Consider the following 20,989-nt stretch of genomic DNA (forward strand, 5'->3'; position numbering starts at 1 on the left):
GCCGGTGCTAGGGAGCGTGGACGATAACTTGCACTTTCCAGCACATCCATGAACAAGCTCAATCAAACTGAGCTTGGCTTTCTTTAGTTTAGGGATTTTGTTTTTCTCTTTTTCACTGGTGCCTTATAAAATTTATGAACTTTTTATTTATATAAAATATATAAATCACAGATGTTGAATTTCAACTATTAAAATATTTAAAACTTATTCTTTACGGGTTCTATAAGGGCTTTATTAAACGGTACTAAGTTGACAATTTCAATAATAATTTTATGTGACCTTTGTTCATCGTGCACAACCCGTTCTAAAAAGCGAGTATTTACGGTTAGTACTCGTAAATAGACGGATTTAGCATATATTCTTATAACCAATCAAATTATCCGAATAAATTTACTTCGGTCCGGCTTCGTAAAATCGGAAGGCGTCGAATTTTCACGCGTGTTTACAATTTCTAAGAAGTTCTCGAACATTCGCTAAGTTTACAGCTAAATCAGTTAAAAATATTGCATTGGAGGTTGATCAGTTTACTCCTTAGATTGTTTTGAGTCGTACCTGGACAAATTATCTTTCTGATTGAAGCATATATTTCAGACCGGCATTTTTCTATTTTTTTCTTCAATTTTGTTAATTTTCCTGCCGACGGCAAAGGAGGTGAAACATGTCCGTTGTTGGGATTGATGTCGGGAGTTATACTTCTTATGTTGGAGTTGCAGCGGGTGGTGGTATTGAAACCATAGCTAATGAGTACAGTGATCGATGTACCCCGTAAGTTGTTTTTCACACGAAAAAGACTATGTCAAAAATCCGTACAATTCATTATGCATATTTGTTTTAAATAATTCTAACATATCTACACGTACCTGTCCTGTTTTAATACTATTAAAAAGTTTGCTTCAGGCAGAGATGTGTAAGCGCATTTTCCTTTTCTTGTGGGAAATTATAATGAATGAAGTAGTTTGTCACATGAATTAGCATAAACTATGAGTACCAGTTGTTGAAAAGAATCCGGGTCAGCTCGGCCCTAAAACATACTCGGCCCCCGAGTCAGCTCGGCCCTATTCCAACTCGGCACGGATCAACTCGGCCCAATTTAAAAATGGGTAAAGGACATCAAAGGACTCCTATTGTCACGGGCTATTATTATCAATCAATGTGTATGTTAAATATACCGATTAATTATTATTAATGATAATTATGATTGACTTATTCATTCAAATTTGATTAGTGACCACCTGCAATTAATTAGAAGCTTATGCTATTAAGTAAACACGTTTTTGTTTCATATTTTTTTGAAAATTACTTTACAAACAAAATGCATCTAAGGAAACACATTTTTATTATATCTACATGTACATTCACAGGCACAAGTATCGGACCTGGGAAGAAAAAATATGAAGTTATTTTATCAATCTGTTCATATTTTTTCTTCCCAGGTTCGATAATCGTGCCTGTGTCTATATTAATTTTATAGAATCTGCAAGACAAATAAATAACTTTTTTTTCTAAATATACTTTATTTCAGCAGAGATAATTATAATGTATAATTATATAATAATAATAAGAAATTTCTTATTATTCATTTACCTTAACAACATGCAAAGCAAAGTAAATACGTTATAGGCCTATATATTTTTGTAAAGTGGGCCGAGTTGACCCGTGCCGAGTTGGTATAGGGCCGAGTTGACTCTTTTCCGTTGAAAATGGCTTACAGACAACTCACCCCCCAGACGATTCACCCTAAGCCATTTTTTCCAGACAATTCACCCATCAGACAGTTCACCCCACATTATTGGATTTTTGACACAGACAATTCACCCCCATTTTCTTAACTTTAATTTTGATGAAATTTATCTTAAAATTAGAAGATGCAATAAACAAATTTGTTGTGTTTCTTTACTAAATTGATATTTATAATTACTTAGTCATATTTAAATTAATTATAATAATTTTTTACTTAAAAAATAATATTTGTTACTATGTGATTATATTTTTACTTATTATTTACATACAAACTATAAAAATTACAAATTCACCATAAATTTGTCATAATTTGTTTAAGTGCTAGTGATGCTATTATAAGATGACATATCAAAGATATTAACATGTGATAATCATGCTCTTTAATCCCTTTCATTTTGAAAGGAATTAATTAATGATTATCAATAGACCTTAATCCCTTTCACACTTCCTTTGATCCTAATCAAGCAATGATAAGGTGATAAGAATAATTAAACAGTTGTACATGTTTGCATAAAAATATCAAGATTATTATGGGCATTTCCCTCAATATAAATTATGTGCTACTGTATTTGATTTGATTGAATAAAATTATATTTTTTGTTGTATACATCATGGTATATGTGCTGTTATGTTTTGTAAATATGACATAATAAATAAATAAATAAATATACCGACTTTTTTAATCTTTTTTACCCATAAACATGATTATCATTTATGCGGGGTGAATTGTCTTATCTATTTTGAGGGGTGAACTGTCTTGAGGGGTGAGTTGTCTTGCTTTTTTGAGGGATGAATCGTCTGGGGGGTTAGTTGTCTTGTTACCTTGAAAATGTTTTTCTTATTGACACTTATAAACGGTGTTTTGACTTTACACCTCCTGGATGTTTCACCCCTAGACGTTTCACCCTCAAAACCCTGGTCTTTTCACCTCCACTTTTTAAATTTGATAAATATATGAAATAAATACCATTATGGGTTATAATATTATATATAATATAACACAAACTTGCAAACAATTACATTCATGATATAAAGTATAGTGAAATTTCCCTGGAAAAATAATTATAAATATGAGTTCTGAAAGAATTATCATCTATAAGTCTACATGTATATATTATTTCATTTTTTTTTTGTTATCCAAAAATTAAATACCATAAAAAAATATTGATTAATTAAAATATGTTCTTATATAACAGATAAGAAAAAATAGAAGTGTGAAAGAATTTTGAATAAAGCATTAGAAACACTGGTTTATTACTAAATTAGCACCTTTAGAAGTGTGTAACTTATAGTTCTCTGTAACAAATTTGTGAAAATTTAATTGATTTGTCAGATCAAATACCTTTTTTAAATAGAATAGAGAATTTGAATTGTATCGTTTTAATTGAATTTTACAGTACAATTGCTGTTTGTCGACGTATATTATTAGCAACTTATTATATATATATTATAATAAATAACCATAATCATGATTTAATCGCCATTTATTGGCCTAATTTCTATATACAAGTTCAGCGATCTTCCTTTCGCTTACATTGAAAAATACGAAAGTGACTTGTAAAATATCAAATATTGAGTTTGAATTGAAAATGTCCTTAAACTGCAGTTTGTAAACGTATATTTTCAGAAATTAATAATTTGATATTCAACAGTATATTTCAGTTAAACCTTATATTTGATATTTTAGAGGTCACTTTCGTATTTTCAATGTGAGCGAAAGGAAGAATGTTGAACTTGTATATATAGAAATTAGGGAAAAATCATCATATTATAAATGATTAATTTTGAAAAAAAATAATATAAATTTTGGATATTATACGCCTGAAAAATGTAATTTATGTCTAACTTTCAATTTGAACAATGCTTTATTTCATATTTTACAAGTCACTTTCGTATTCTTCAATGTGAGCGCAAGGAAGATCTCAGAACTTGTGCATAGAAATTATTCAAACAAATGGTGATTAAATCATCATACTGATTGTTATTGAAAATATATATTATATATTTCGGATGATATACGTCTGCAAACTGCAAATTTCAATTTAAACTCTATATTTAATATTTTACATGTCACTTTCGTATTTTTCAAAGTGAGCGAAAGGAAGATCTCAGAACTTGTGTATAGAAATTGTGCAAATAAATTGCGATTAAATCATCATAGGGATTATTTTTGAAAAGAAATATTATTAGTTGCTGTTCGCTATCAGTTTCTCTTCTTGTGATAGAGTTGGAAAGCGAACAGGATGGATCCTGATCAGACTGAGTTGAAGTGCAGGCTGGTCTGGATCCATGCTGGTCGCAAACCCATTATGTTGGTTTTGTCCTGACGCGGCTCATATTTACTTTGTTATTGTCAATTCTTTGATTATATTATCGATGATTGATCGAAAAGGGTTATTCGATTAATTTCGATGATCGATTATGATTTTTGTCCGATAAAGAAACCCTATAATAAATACCATGTGAAGATACCAAATTAAAGGTTGAATCAATTAGGGCATCTCATTCTGCTTAGTTTAAACATACATTTTCGTTTAACAACAACTTGAATTTGGCCAATCAGGGCTTTTTTCCCAGTTATTTTGGCCATTTCGGGAAAATGCCTATGGATGGCATAGATAAGGAAAATTATTTCAATTTTTGGGATTTTTTTATTAAAGTTGATAAACTACATGCATCTTTCTATTCTTTTTCAGATCTTACGTTTCTCTCGGTGAAAAGAATCGAAGTGTTGGCACAGCCGCCAAAAATCAAGCAACAACCAATTTGAAAAACACGATTACTTGCTTCAAAAGGTTTTTAGGGCGTAACTTTGATGACCCGATGGTACAAAATGAAGTCAAAACATACCTTAAGCCATTTACAGTTGTGGCTGGGTCTGGTGGAGAAACTCTTATTGAGGTGTGGCATAAATTCATTTTAATATTAAAACTTCAAATAATTTTACTTTCAAATGTATGAAAGAAAATTAGATAATTATTTGAAAGTTTATAGCTATGTTATTTATGTTATATGAATGATTGTTTGTGATTGGTGTCAAGTTATTTGATATATGAAATATTTTTAAAACTTGTTTCACATATTTAAAATAAAGATAAATAAATAGGAATATAAGATTTACTGTAGTTTCATGTATGAGTTAAAGGTACTGTTCTTGGACTTATTTGGATGATAATTGGTACATTTATATTGATTTTACATTTCTATTGATTCTTAAAATAGGAATTGGACTGCCTACTTTCTTATACTCAGGGTGTTCACTAGCCATGAAATCCTGAGGGTCATTTTGACTAAGTTTTACCATCTACAAGGCCAAATCCCCATAATTTTAACAAAATTTGACCCTTCAGTTAAAATCCTAAGGGTCAAATGGGGCCTTTCGGAAATTTGAAGGGTCAAAGAGTCATTTCAAGGGTCAAACGGACACACTGTATACTCTTTATCAAGTACAACAATTTATGCAAATTCATTCTTTTTGTCAAGGCAAACTACTTGGGGGAGAAGCAGTTGCTCAAACCAGAGCAATTAATGGCAATGTTATTGACCAAGTTAAAGGACACAGGAGAAAAGGCATTGAAAACCAAAGTTGTTGATGTTGTAATATCTGTAAGTGACCAATAGCTTACTTCCATCATTATAAAAACAATAATAGAAGAATGAATGCATAATGTTTTAAAGTAGAATTGTTACTATCTTAATGATTTAAGAAAAATTACATATTTAATTTTAGCAATAAATGATAAAGTAGACAAAACTGAAATAAGATATTGTTCATTCCCATGATGTTATCAATTGTTCCTCAAATTTTTTATTCAAAGGGCCCTTGTTCTTCCCAAAGTATTTTTTTTTTCGGAAGCAACTCTGAGTCTGAATCATATTGTAATTGAAGTGATTAAACATGTACAAGTGATTATTCTTTGTTTCCTGTTGTTTTCCGTCAACATTGGGAAGAAATAACTCCGGAGTTACCGATAAGAGCTTTCTTTGACATTAAAATTTAATCACAAGAATATTTAATCATTGACATGCTTTTATCTACAGGTACCTAGTTTCTATACGGAGTTGGAAAGGAAAGCGATGCTGGCAGCATGTAAAATAGCGAGTCTTAATTGTCTGAAGATAATGAACGATACTACTGCTGGTAAGTAAGCTGAAAACATTTCGTATAATGATACACTATGTTGAAATAATGAATTTAAGCATTTACCTTTACACAGAGGATGAACTCCATACAGATCTTAAAATTGAGCATCAGTAAAAAGTTATATTGCATATTTTCTAGATCAGCTGAAATTCATATATTTTCTCGGATGCTCAGTTTTGAGATCTATAATTGGCTACCTTTGATTTAAGTTCAGAATTGTCCATTTTAATTTTTTAAAGGGTTTTATTTTCAAAAAGCTCAAAATTTAGCACCTGCTAAAAGGCTGGGTATGGAATACCAATACTGAATAGAGGGGCCGACTAAGTTGACTTGCATATTTATGCCAGGCAAGTCAATTTTGTCAAGGGTCAATGATCAGACAAATGGCTTAATGATTATGTTCATCATTCATCTTTGATGTGATCAGTCATCAAATTTAGCACTGGCCTGATGGCCCATGGCCAGTGATAACTAGTTCAGTGTAAATTTAAGTTAAATATATAGTAGAATAAATTAAAAACAGAATTCGGGCTAGTAAATACAAGATCTTAAATTCAATGACTGAGTGATGTTATTAATTCTCGTGCATCTTGCAAGGGGAAAAGTATGCATGCAGTAACTTATAACTGCTAGGTATTTTGTCTATGTAGTTGGATTTCCTACAAACAAAGATCTCAATTATTTTGCAATTATATACATGTTTGTCAACGTAAATTTTATTGAAAGTTTGTGTTGTAGATTTTTTGAGAAATCACTTTTTTGCCAGTCTCTGATATTTATATTTTTAAATGAAACTCGTTTTTAGTGTCTCTTGCATATGGTATCTACAAACAAGATCTTCCAGCAGAGAATGAGAAATCTCGTAATGTTGTGTTCGTGGATTTAGGATATAGTTCCATGCAGGTTGCTGTCACTGCATTCAACAAAGGCAAACTCAGGGTACAGTTAATATTAGTATATCATTGTTATTATGACACTTGGGTTAGAATTTTATAAAATTCAGACTTTCACTCCAAAATGAAGTTAATTGTCATTTGGGAGTTGTAAGGACGGAAATATTTTTTTTCTACATAAGGTGAAGTTAAGTTTTGATAGTAATATGATATTAAGATTGTTTCCTGTTTAGCTTTTATCTTTTTTAAAATGATTGCTGTTTCATTAGTACTTGCTGTTTCATTAGTACTTGTTAAGTTTTCTTTCCTTGAGGAAATTGAAAAGCTGGTTTTGAAAAGTCAAAAACATTTAAGCATTGTGCATTTTATAAAAAACAATTTAAGAAAAAAAGTCTGGTTTTCAATAAAATCTTCTTGATCTTTTAGTCTTTATTATTTATTATATGAACTTAGAACGACTGTTAAGCTTATAGCGGTTTATTTTTGCAGGTCTTGGCAACACAGTCAGATGCCAACTTGGGAGGACGAGATTTTGACCTTTTATTGGTCAATCATTTTATAGAAGAATGGAAAACTAAGTACAAGATCGACGTACTCGCCAAACCGAAAGCGTATATACGACTGACACAGGAGTGTGAGAAACTGAAGAAATTGATGAGTGCAAATACTCAGCCTATTCCTATAGATATTGAATGTTTTGTGGATGATAAAGATGTACATGGTAAAATGGAGAGGTAAATTTAAGTCATGTTTGTTTGTTTTTTCTTCCCCATTATTTGTCTGTTTTGTGCAACTTTTCTGTCCATTTTACTGAATTTCATAACTTGAAAATATCCCAATTTGATGGATACACCAATGGGATCTTGACATATCATTTCCCTTCTTATTAAGTGAATTGTAAATTATTGATTCAAAAATGTTAAAATGAATATCTTGGAGAAAAAAAATTAAATTTTCTAGAGAATATCAATATTAATTAGGAAAAGCATGTTTGGTTATATTTCTTATCACAAATTATCTAGTTAACATGAACTAGATTTTTTCAAAATTTTTGTATGAGGATTAACTGTATTTCGAATAATCTTTAAAATATTTTAATACATGCAAATATATTTTAATATCATCTTTGTTTGCTTTGCAGATCAAAGTTTGAAGAAATGGCTGGACCATTATTACTAAAGGCAGAAGCAGTATTTAAGAAAATACTTGAAGTTTCTAGTAAGTAAAATGATAATACAAATTAGTGGTTTCTGTTTTAGTTGGTTTTAATCTTAAAGTTAACAACTTCCACTTTGGCTTGCTTAGTTCAAGCTTTATTCATTAGTAAGTATAATTACAAGATATGTAAGTGATTTTTCTTTTTAGTTGGTTTTAAACTTCCACTTAGGCTTGCTTAGTTTAAACTTTATGTATTCAGTAGATTGTACATAAAATAACATTACAAACATTTCGAAACAAAGTGGCTGGCTTACCAACAGAGAAACCTAACAATTCAAACCAACGAATATTAAAGGACAGAATTGGTAGCATGTACAGGAAAATTATATCAACAGTGCCATGTTAACTTTCATGTTCATGTACAGTCCTTGCTGGATGCAAGAATTACATGTATATGCAGTTTTACAAAAACAAGCTCATTTGTTATGTTATTTTTTTGTAATATTTATAGGCAATTTCTACTGCTGCAAGCAGTTATGCTAACAATCTAAAAAACAAAGAAGTCAAATTTATAAATCATGCATCTTTGGTGTCTTTTTTTTTTCCATTTCGCATAAGCACATTTCCTTTTTGGTGTTATTAAACTTTTTGTAGTGTTTTATAAATGTAACAAAAAAAACATAATCAGTCACTTAGCATTTTGAGAGAGAAATTCATTTTACAAAGACTTAAGAGGAGAAAATTGAAGAATTAAATAGGAAACGCCATTCCTTGAATTTGCGCAACTCCTTGATTATCACTCGTAAAACATGAATTTTAACAATGTTTTCAGAGATGAGTCCAGATGACATATATTCTGTAGAAGTAGTGGGTGGAGCAAGTCGTATACCTTCGATCAAGGAGCTAGTTTCCAAAGTTTTTAGGAAGGAACCGAGCACAACATTAAACGCAGACGAGGCTGTTGCTAAAGGCTGTGCCCTGCAGGTAATTTTTTACAAAAGATTACTTGTTCTATTGTATAAAGTTATATTTTAGATTGTTAATGTTAAAAAAATATGACGCAGAATTTTATACATAATATTGAAATAATTGAATTTTGAGGTCAGTTGTTAAGACCTTTTTTTTTCAAGAATGTTATAGCAAGATCTTAAGCTGTTTCAGCGTCAATTGTTGAAATAGAATTTGATATTAGAATTGTTAAACCTTTAGATAACCTTTGGTTCTTACTTAAGTCTGCCTTCGTGAAAGAACCTGGATAATTCATGGTTTTCAAATTCTATTTCAGTGTGCAATTTTATCACCAACATTCCGAGTACGTGACTTTGCTATACAAGATTGTCAGTTATACCCTATTACTCTATCATGGCAAGGTGGTGGCCTTGATGAGGACAGGTTTGTTTTAGATATATAATATTTGAATATATTCCTATATTATGAACTTGTCCTGTTTAGAATTTAGAACGTTCCATTGTTTATAATGTTTGATTTTAATCGCAAAATTAAATTAGTGTAGAGCCGAGTCGGATTTCTAAGAGTGAAGTAAGCAAGTCATTTCTGTATGAGACATTCAAAAGGTTTGAGTGGGAGCGGTGGTCTAGTGGATCTTTGGTTTGAGTCCTACTCTGGTCAATACCATGTTCCACATAATTATGTACTTGTTGGTTCCGGAAAGCAGAATCGAAAGCGATTAATATAAGTTGCAAGAACTTGTAATCAAGCTTAAATGATATCTTTAAACCAAAAGATTAACACAGTAGTTGTTGTTCTTTATATATTATTTAATTTCTTTAGAATAATTTGACTGCAAAGTATTATACAATTTTTGTGTGAAATTTCAGTATCTTGTGCCTGAAAATTTGTTAATTTCTGGCAAATGCACTGAATTATTGATTGGTTATCAGTACATTGTAAGTAAAATACATTAGTTTTTAGGGATAATAAAGTGTATGTGTACTTTTTCAGTTCTATGGAAGTGTTCCCACAATTCCACCAATTTCCATTCTCGAAGATGTTAACATTCTACAGGAAAGAACCATTTACATTAGAGGCAAGATACAGCAATCCTAGTCAAGTTCCAAGTCATCAATCTGGTATAGGTATGTCTGTATAACTCTTTACCTGCTTTCATGTAAAGTAAAAAATGTAATGTAGTGATGGAACTTAAAGTTGTGCAATTCCGAGGACATGAAATGTAGAAAGCATTAACTCTCTTTTCTGCCAGAGCTATAATTATTACAAAATATTGCCTTTAACATTTTCATGAACAATAAAAGATGGATCCTTTTTTCTCTTGATGTATAAAGATACACAAACCTACACTTTTATTCAATACAAAGAACTATTTTACGATACAGTGATTTTTCTATTGTTTTTTCTACCTGAAACTATGATAAAATCGCCCCCCCCCCCCCCCCAAATATTAATAATCAGATATACAAGTCTGAAGACAAGAGTACCTGTTATCTAGACCAATATGTGGTACTGTTAGTTTGACAGGTATTCCTGTCTTAATACTGTTATTGCTAGGGAAAGGGTTAAATGTGTTCTTTGAATTTTTAAAGTACTTGGATTTATTTTAAATTTTAAGCCTTATGAAGGCTAGGGGTAATAAAAAGAAAGTTAACTTTAAGAGGTGATTTAGGTTACTGAATGACATATAAGTTAAGGTTCAATACTGCAAAATTGTTTTCAAGGAGTTAATTTTGAACTTTCACTTAGTGTTTCACTTTGGCTTATACTTATAGAAGTGTTAATTTATATATGTTGCACAATTAATATTAATAGGATTGAACTTTTATGATTTCAGGTGTATACAATATAACAAATGTTCAACCACAAGCAAACGGGGAAAGTTCTAAAGTGAAAGTGAAAGTAAGAGTTAATAACAACGGTCTGTTTACTGTACAGTCAGCAAGCATGTATGAAAAACTTGAAGGTAAAGAGAATGAACAAGAATCTGAATCTATGGAGACAGAGCCCCCTAAAGAAGGACAAGCTAAACAAAAACCAGAGGTAATTACATGATATAATAATGGTATATATATATATATCCTGCTGCCATATTTTTAAGGCATTATGTTTTTCTGTTATGGAATGGCTATTAAATGCCTAGCCTTCCATTAATGTAGTACATGTATATGACCTGTATCACCCTAGTAGAAGTAAAAGATTGTTTTAAATAGAATAAGCAGGACTTCCATTAAGTTCTAAAACTTGGTGGTCAGAGACTGCAAAATGTCTTACATTGGAAGTTGCATTATATAGATTAAGAAGGAAAAGCATTACATTTCCAAAATCAACGAGTAAATGACTCCCAAACTTCAACTAATGGAAGCCATGCAATATGTTTTGAAACTTAAGTTAATAAAAGATATACGAAGAATTTGTATTAATGTCTGGAAGAACAATCTTGAAAGGGTAGGTTAGTTTGATTTAAAAGCTGCAATGTGATAATGTGTCAAAATATTTCAAGAAAATCAACTTTGAGAAAGATGAACTAAGATTGAAAGAAAATTAAAAATATTCACACAAAAAAAGAAATAAGATATAGTATGGAAGGTGATAACACTGTTTGAAAACTTGTAATGTTCATTGATCTACTCTCTTTCTAATACAACCCTTTTAAATCTTTTTGACAATTTTGACTTCAGAATGAACCTATGGACACAGAACAAGGTCCCACAGAAGCCCCACCCACAGAAAACAATACTGAACAGAAAGATGCTGAAATGAAAGAAGAAGGCAAAAATGAAAAGAAGGTGTGTTTATGTTAATTTTAGTTAGTTAGCTCACTGTAGCATCAGTAATTATGTTCATTGTTTAAATTACTCCTTAACATTGCATCAATTACTGATGTGTCATCTTTTCAAGTTTTAAATACCTACCCAGTGGTTTGTATCTTGTGGCAATGTAAAATTTTCACGAGTTTATGGTTAATATGTTCTTACAAATTGTACAAAACACCAACTTTCTTCTAATAAGCCTGTATATTTTTTCTTCGAAACTTTGACAGAATTTATTTAGTTAAAATTTGTGGTATATTACAGGATGAAGGCAGTGCAAAAAAAGAGAAGAAACCGAAGGTTAAAAGTATTGATTTACCAGTAGAATCCTATAGTTCTGACTTCCCAGCTGATGTGATAAACCTGCTACAGGAGAAAGAGGTTTGTGTACAGCTTTTATTTTTACCTACTATTGATGTTTCTTCTTATGACCAAATGTAAAGTATGGATAAAGAAGGTGATACACAAATAAAGAATTTTGATACACTGAATTTTGAAAGAATCGATATTAAGTTCATTACAACAGATTTAAATGGGAAAAAATAAAAAGATATATTAGTGGTTGATTTGTCATAGAAAAAGATATTTAAATTGACTTTTTGAACAAACATTCCTTGTGTTGTTCAGCTTCAGCTGCATTTGGTGTAAAATGTCTAATATCAGCAAACTTGGTGTCCAATGTCCAATGGTAGACTGAATAAAGAACACAGCTGATTTGATGTTAACTGAATTGTTCAATTTAGATATAATTAATTGGTATTTGCAGCATTTAAACTTTTTTTTATGACCTTGTAAAGTTTTCAGCCTGACTGCTAAGTCAAAAGTGCCATGTACATAATCACAGCATGGAACATATCTTAACATTATGGATGCTGTTATTTGTAAATGGTTGATATAATTTTATATGTTTATTCACAGAACCAGATGATGATGCAGGATAAGTTAGAGAAGGAAAGATGTGATGCTAAGAATGCAGTAGAGGAGTATGTGTATGAGATGAGGGACAGACTGTGTGGGCCATATGAAGAATTCTGTCAAGAGGATGTAAGTTTTCCTTTTAGAATCATGTGATTTGTTTTACTGATACAGGTTTATGCTTAACATTTTAAAGCCCTGTATGAATAAATCAATCATTATTAATGGACTTTGGATGAATTTGGTTGTATTTTCAGCCTGTCGATTAAAATATCCACCTTGACCCTTGGCCAAATCGGTTGTTTTTGGCTGGCACATTAGATCATGTTGCTTCAAATAAATGGAAACCCTGGCTTTACATGTAACAGATGATATAAAAGAGTTGACTTGAAATATGTAAAATATTGATTCTTATATAAATACAAAAAACACACCAGGTTACCTCTGATCATTTCAATGCATATCTAAAGAACCAGTTCTTCCAATTGTCAAGAAAAAAATGAAATTTTCAAATGGTATGCTCAAACTAAAACTTTTTAGGGATGATTTTAAAACTGTTAAAATTTCACAAAACTTACTCAAAGTAATTTTTGTAGTTGACTTGTCAAACTTGATTTTTGAAATGTTTATACATGTGCTCACTAACATGTTCTTGATTTTTGCCTGTATTATAATGCCAGAAATGTGCTGCCTGCCCTTACTCTGTAAGTATGTAATGTACTTAAGGCATATGCAAGCTGTTTATGTAATCAGTTAACAGGGAGCTAAATAGATATATGATGATAATATTGTTCTACAGGTACGTGAAAACTTTAACAAATTACTTGGAGATACAGAAGACTGGTTATATGATGAAGGTGAAGATCAACAAAAACAAGTCTACCTGGATAAACTAGCAGAACTTAAAGTAAGTTCAATTATTTCCATAATGCACATTATTTCTCAGTAAGATGAAAAACTTCAAAATGCCTTTCATCTAATAATGTGAAATAGGCAGATTCTGATCTTTATAACCATATTCTGCTTACAAATGATATGAATGTTGAGATCAAACCTGTCAAACATAGTTGATCACAAAAAATAGCTATGAAGTTAAAAATAAATATTGATATTTATTATACTTCATGTCAAAGCAGTACAATGTCTTGAATTTAAATATGAGCATATTGAAATGATGTTATGATATTGAAATGAAAAGTTTAATATGAAATCTACAATTCATTGACCTTGGGATGTTATTATGATGAAAACCCCAAATTCATTAACTTAGTTGATGAAAGAATACATTTGCCGTAGAAATGATTTAGAAATGATGATTCTGATATCTGATGTTGACATGAAGATTTATATCAGGGCAGATTCTGATCTAAACCATATTCTGCTTACATATAATATAAATAATGTGATGGAACAATGTGTTTGTTTATTGTTGTGCATTGTTGAGAATTTTCTTGTGTGTGTTATTTTTGAAATGATGATTCTGATATCTGATGTGTAAATTGAAGATTTATATCAGGGCAGATTCTGATCTTTAATAGAAAAAAAACTGATCTCTCATTAATTCATTGAGCTTATGTGTTTATAAAACATCACCAAGTTTTCATTGACTTTGACAGTATATATCAGTTGTTTATAAATTTGTTAATATTCAAATGATGATTCTGATATTATATGATTTAAATAAGAAATGAAGATTTTTTACCTGGGTAGATTCTGATCCTTTTAAAATTCGTGAAGCTTTGAGGTTATTTAAAGAAAACAAATCTCAGCAAACATAGGGGTTAAAATGTCAGCCCCCTTTGGCCCGCAGTTAATGGTATGCATTATGTTCTCTATTTTTGTTTTAAACGAGATGATCCTGATAATGGGGAAGAAGGTTTATTAAACGGGCAAGACTATTTTTTAATTTACGGGTCAAAATGTTTATTTAAGTTAAAGGGTTTTGATTTTCTGTAATAAATAGAATGATGATTTTGATATCTATTTTAAATGAAAAGTTTATCAGGGCAGATTCTGATTCTTTTAAATTTTTCATTATTATTTTAAGAAATTTTAACTTTTTTATTTTTTAAATTTTGTTGATTTTGTTTGAAAGATGATGATTCTGATATCTGATGTTATAATGAAGAGTTTATCAGGGCAGATTCTGATCTATTTATAATTTATATGGTCATGATGTATTTATGAAGAATTAACATGGTCATTATGTATTAGTTTCATATAAGATATTGAAATGATGATTCTGATATCTGATGTGAAATGAAGAGTTTATCAGGGCAGATTCTGATCTATTTATAATTTATATGGTCATGATGTATTTATGAAGAATTAACATGGTCATTATGTATTAGTTCTGTATAAGATATTGAAATGATGATTCTGATATCTGATGTTATAATGAAGAGTTTATCAGGGCAGATTCTGATCTCTTTATAATTTATAGGGTCATGATGTATTTATGAAGAATTAACATGGTCAATATGTATTAGTTCTGTATAAGATATTGAAATGATGATTCTGATATCTGATGTTATAATGAAGAGTTTATCAGGGCAGATTCTGATCTATTTATAATTTATAGGGTCATGATGTATTTATGAAGAATTAACATGGTCAATTTGTTTAAGTTCTGTATAAGATATTGAAATGATGATTCTGATATCTGATATTATAATGAAGAGTTTATCAGGGCAGATTCTGATCTATTTATAATTTATAGGGTCATGATGTGTTTGTTAAGAATTAACATGGTCAATATGTAAAAGTTCTGTATAAGATATTGAAATGATGATTCTGATATCTTATGTTATAATGAAGAGTTTATCAGGGCAGATTCTGATCTCTTTATAATTTATAGGGTCATGATGTATTTAGAAGAATTAACATAGTCAATATGCATTAGTTTCATATAAGATATTAAAATCATGATTCTGATATCTGATGTGAAATGAAGAGTTTATCAGGGCAGATTCTGATCTCTTTATAGTTTATAGGGTCATGATGTATTTAGAAGAATTAACATGGTCAATATGTATTAGTTCTGTATAAGATATTGAAATGATGATTCTGATATCTGATATTATAATGAAGAGTTTATCAGGGCAGATTCTGATCTCTTTATAATTTATAGGGTCATGATGTATTTAGAAGAATTAACATGGTCATTATGTATTAGTTTCATATAAGATATTAAAATCATGATTCTGATATCTGATGTTATAATGAAGAGTTTATCAGGGCAGATTCTGATCTATTTATAATTTATAGGGTCATGATGTATTTATGAAGAATTAACATGGTCATTATGTATTAGTTCTGTATAAGATATTGAAATGATGATTCTGATATCTGATGTTATAATGAAGACTTTTTCAGGGCAGATTCTGATCTCTTTATAATTTATAGGGTCATGATGTGTTTATAAAGAATTAACATGGTCAATATGTATTAGTTCTGTATAAGATATTGAAATACAATTTACATGTATGGAAATAAAACTTGTACATGGGATTAATATGAAATTTGTGTGAATTATATGATTTAGGGAGAAATGATGATTCTGATATCTGATTTATAAATGAGAGTTATATCAGGGCAGATTCTGATCTTCAAGAAAATTTATTTAAATTAACATGTAATGAAATTGAACCTGTACATGGTATTAATAGGAAAATTTGTGTGAATTATGATTTAGACAGATATCTGATTTATAAATGGAGAGTTATATCAGGGCAGATTCTGATCTTCAAGAAAATTTTCCAGAAACTTTAATACATTTCAGTACAATGAAATTTTAACATGAAAACTGTTCAAAACTGCAGAGCAAATAAGATGGAAATGATGATTCTGATATCTGATATTTGAAATGTAGAATTATATCAGGGCAGATTCTGATCCTGGATAATGTTACATTTTGTAAATGTTGATTTAGAACAATTCTGAACACCTAAAATTTACATATAAAGTGTTGGCATATGGACAAAATCATTTATGTACTTTCGGTTTCCTCCTGAAAGACAGAAATGATGATTCTGATATCTGATTTATAAATGTAGTTATATCAGGGCAGATTCTGATCTCAAAACATTTCATTTAATATTGAGTTAGAGTATCTGAAGACTGGGATGTGGTTTTGAAGTATTTTGAAGTTAGTGAAAATAAAGATATCCTTGCTGAGAATAGAAATGATGATTCTGATATCTGATGTTGACATGAAGAGTTTTATCAGGGCAGATTCTGATCTTCTAAAAGATGTTTTTTCTAAATTTAGATACAAAATATTTTTTAGAAGAAAAACATGAAGTATACCATATTTCAAGAATTGATATGGGTTGAAATGATGATTCTGATATCTGATGTTAGAAATGAAGATTTATATCAGGGCAGATTCTGATCTTAAAAGGTGTTTTATCAAAATAGCTCTGTAGAAAGATTTGTTCTTGAGACAGGTTGTCTTTGAGTTACTGTTATACTATGATTATGTGATACAATGGTACAAATAGAGCTATCATCGATAGAAAAATATCGTATCGTTGATAATTACTTGTTAATCAGTAATTGTTACACATTTGAAAATATCAGTAATTTTATACTAATTCATTTAAAATGTAGAAAATTATGAAAATTCACCCAAAACATATACAGAAGCAAATGTCCATGTTTAAATTATGCTGTTGTTATGTTTATATGAACATGTTTCATAGCAGTAATGAGGATAAAAAGTCATGCCATTGGCATTTATAAACGAGACACGTCATAATTATATGAACAGAATAATTATGTTTTTTTACTGAAATTAAGTAAACATGTATGAAAGTGAATTATAGACATGTAATATAAGTAATTATCAATATACAGGTGGTTGATATTAAATTTAATTTTGTCATCCAATCAATATATCGTTGGTATGCTTTGCACTATATCAATGACAGCTCTGGATACAAACTATAATGATTTTATGAATATTTTCAGAAATCTGGTGACCCAATTGCAACAAGATATAAAGAGTTCAATGAGAGACCTGCAGCTTTCAATGAGTTAGGTGCCGGTTTACAGCATGTAAGAAAATTCCTGGATGCCGTAGAGGCAAAAGATGAAAAGTTTGAGCACTTAGAAAAAGCAGACATTGACAAAGTGAAAAAATGTTTGAAGGAGAAACAAGAGTGGTTTGATAAACAAATGAATGCACAGAACAAGTTGAAAAAATATGAAAATCCAACTGTATTAACAGTTCAAATTAGAGATACTAGACAGGTAGGTTGCTTGTTGTTGAAGTTGAATGTTAATGTCATGAAAAAGGTCACATGCTATAATTACTAGATGCTTTCTGCTCACAAGTTAAGATTTTAATGTTTATTTACCATTATACTAGTAGTTGAGATTATGAATTAATATTTAGACTATCAAGGTTCTATTAGTTACCTGCAGTAAAAATTTTTTATGGACCTGGTCTTCTTTATCAAAATGGCATACAATCGCAGTGTTTCAGGATTTTTAAAGCTCAGATTGAATTCTTTTGCTCCCAAAGTACCAAGGTTTTCATTATAAACAGATTGACGATCTATTATTGTTTGAAATGTTGTTAAAATCAGTTGTACTTTAAGCCTGTAGATTATAAAGTCCCCCTTGACCAAATCGGTTATTTTCACTGGCACATCTGTTGCCTCAGTTAAAAATGAAAACCCTCATTTAAAAAAATAAGTGTTATTTATTAATTATTGTTTAGTTATAAAGGTAAGTTATAAAGATGTATAGATTTATCATTGATTGACTACCATTTAAATCTTTTACATTTTCTGTCCATTCTAGAGCTTAGATACAACATGTAATCCAATAATTAACAAACCTAAACCAAAGCCGAAAGAGGAACCACCAAAAGACGAAAAGAAAGACGAGAAAAAAGATGAGAAGAAGGGAGATAAAGCAGAAACAAAAGGCGAAGAGAAGAAAGACTCGCCAGCAGGTGATGCAAAACCTAACGGTCCAGCTGATATGGACGTAGATTAATGGAACAATAATTATGCTTAGAATCAATAAATTATTCGAGTCTTTAACATTTGTTATTGTATCGACAGTGAAAGACATGTTTATATATTAAGCTTTTTTGTGATAAGCTGTACGACACTACATGTATTTAATGAAGTTATATTTTCATTTTTCGATGCTATGTGAGTGCTAAATGAATGAAAAAGGCGAACAAAATCACCAGACAAGTTTTGATTCCGCTGGAGTTAATTAATTTACAAATGAGAAACAGTAATCATTATGACAGTTCATTTAAAAAGGGAACATTTTGCAATAGAATAGTTTTTATTTGTCACTTTAATAAAACTAGGTTAATATTTGTATTTATTACTCTGGACTAAGGCATATCACTGAAAATTTGCTGCAAACTATCTACAAAGTTAGGCTCAGGGAAAGTCCTAACAAAAAAAACCTGTCATCTCGCTCGTCTGAAATCCTACAGTTTCAGATATTTAAAGAATGTATTCATGGTTCAAATTGCACATTGATTTAAGAATAAATATTAGATGTTTGCGATTGAACTTTTTGCATTGAGGCAATGCAGGTATTTCATATTATCAAAGTAATACTTTTGCACTGTGTGTTGACTTACACTGGATTATGGATAGTTAAGAATTGATTGATCAGTGTTTATTTGTTTGTGTTAGTTTTTTTAAAATACAAATGTTTTGTTTCTGTTTTAATGGTAATTTTATTTGTCTGTGGTATTAAAGACGTTAAGCATATTTTCTCTACAATACACATGTTTCAGAATATAATTATTCAACATATCACATAAAAGAATGTTTTAATTCTTGACTGAATTGTTGAAAGATTTACATCACTGGCAACAATCATGTATGTATATCTATATTAAGACACATACATTTTGTATTGCATTGCTATTTCTAGCTTGAAATGTTAAAAAAAACTATGCAGGCCCATTTTTCCTGGTGAATATTTGTTCATTTTAACCAAATTGAATATATATATTGTTTTACCAACAATAGAAAAGAATCTAGTTTTTACTACATTGCAGTTTATTGTTAATACTCAATAGGATTGTTACTATCTGTATTGGTAAAATATTCAGGGTAGACTGACTGTGCAGGATAGTACTTGAATTCTGGTTTATATAGCCAAGTTTTTATGGACTGTTGCTGAATTTTGAAATGGTTTAGAATAGCATTTATTCAGAAATACGGCTGTTTTATTTCTTTTGACATGCAAAGTCTTTTGTGACATTCTATCTGCTGTTTTGACAATTCTGAATATTATATTCCAAATTTATGATGTATTCTTCAATTTCTTGTATTTTTTGGGCTGCAGCAGGAATTCTACAAGGAAATTAATTGCGTAAAGTATGCTGTTAAGTTTTAATTATTTGTACAATACAAAACTTAGCCAAGTAAACTTGCTTAAATCATGCATAAATCAATGCAGCCATTTCACTGGAATTTAATAAATATAAAACCTTGTGTATTTTAAACAATGTATTTCAACCCCTGGTCAGTTAACTTCAAGTAAATTATGGCTCTTCAGATATAAAATATAACCTAGTCTGTTAAAACATACAATACAGTAGAACAATACAGTAGAACTGAATGAATTTGCATCTTCATTTGTTAACAAAGCTTGAAACCGTAAGTTGAGTTGGTGAGAAAAAAAAAGAGTGCTAGGCATTTAATACACTACTTCATTGATTTATATGTTATATATACTGCCTTAGATGATAAAATTAAACCAGTTTAGTCAATTTCAAATTTTTTTGTTTAATAATAAAAAGTTGGTGTAACATCCAAATTACTAAATTCAATGAAAGGAGTTAAATGTATTAATCAATTTTGTAATGATTTCATATGTAAATTGTGTTAGTACATGTTGTCATGTATGTTGCAATTATTGTGCATGTTTCATCAACATGTTAATATAAAATAAACAATCAACAGAGAAAAAAACAACGCTTTTATCTTATTTTTTATGCATCCACTACATAGGGATACACAGATTTGCCCTTGGTTGTCCATCATGCTGCTCAGTCGAGCTAACATTTGGATACTTACATAGCTTGAGGAACAACAGGGAAACTAAATTTTCTTTGATGTTATTTATTTTGTATGGCTTTTATGTGGCTATTTTCCCTTGTGTGGCTAAAAAGAAGAATAGAGAGATAAATACAGTTGCCCATAGTTGACAAAAACAGTATAATGTTGGGGTATCAAATTCCTATGCACCAATTTCCAGCTTTGTGTTTCGTTTGATGCATATTTATTACAGGATCTAGGGTTATTGTACTGAACTCGTCGGCAATAGACTACTTCACATATATTGGAAGAAGTGGTAAACAGCATTTC

The 20,989-nt window shown here is 30.1% G+C and overlaps 1 protein-coding gene across 1 annotated transcript; it reads left to right on the plus strand.

The window, feature by feature from the left end:
* Window positions 1-403: 403 nt before the first annotated feature.
* Window positions 404-20,596, plus strand: LOC132751469 (heat shock 70 kDa protein 4-like). Its single transcript, XM_060741624.1, has 17 exons — window positions 404-765; window positions 4,437-4,641; window positions 5,224-5,346; window positions 5,782-5,881; window positions 6,690-6,823; window positions 7,267-7,511; window positions 7,919-7,995; window positions 8,768-8,919; window positions 9,221-9,327; window positions 9,898-10,031; window positions 10,742-10,947; window positions 11,586-11,693; window positions 11,982-12,098; window positions 12,636-12,761; window positions 13,432-13,539; window positions 17,604-17,885; window positions 18,441-20,596. Exons 1-17 carry the CDS (start codon window positions 659-661, stop codon window positions 18,636-18,638), a joined length of 2,529 nt encoding a protein of 842 aa, XP_060597607.1. The 5' UTR covers window positions 404-658; the 3' UTR covers window positions 18,639-20,596.
* Window positions 20,597-20,989: the final 393 nt, after the last annotated feature.

Source organism: Ruditapes philippinarum, unplaced genomic scaffold, assembly GCF_026571515.1.
Source record: "Ruditapes philippinarum isolate M1 unplaced genomic scaffold, ASM2657151v2 ctg1256_1_1_1_1, whole genome shotgun sequence".
Lineage (NCBI taxonomy): Eukaryota > Metazoa > Mollusca > Bivalvia > Venerida > Veneridae > Ruditapes > Ruditapes philippinarum.

Bases quoted from the DNA above. Each gene is read 5' to 3' on its own strand.
- LOC132751469 (XM_060741624.1), top strand. From the start codon at position 659: ATGTCCGTTGTTGGGATTGATGTCGGGAGTTATACTTCTTATGTTGGA. The intron at 9,328-9,897 runs GTTTGTTTTAGA...GTACTTTTTCAG, and splicing joins GGTGGCCTTGATGAGGACAG to TTCTATGGAAGTGTTCCCAC. The intron at 10,948-11,585 runs GTAATTACATGA...TTTTGACTTCAG, and splicing joins AAGCTAAACAAAAACCAGAG to AATGAACCTATGGACACAGA.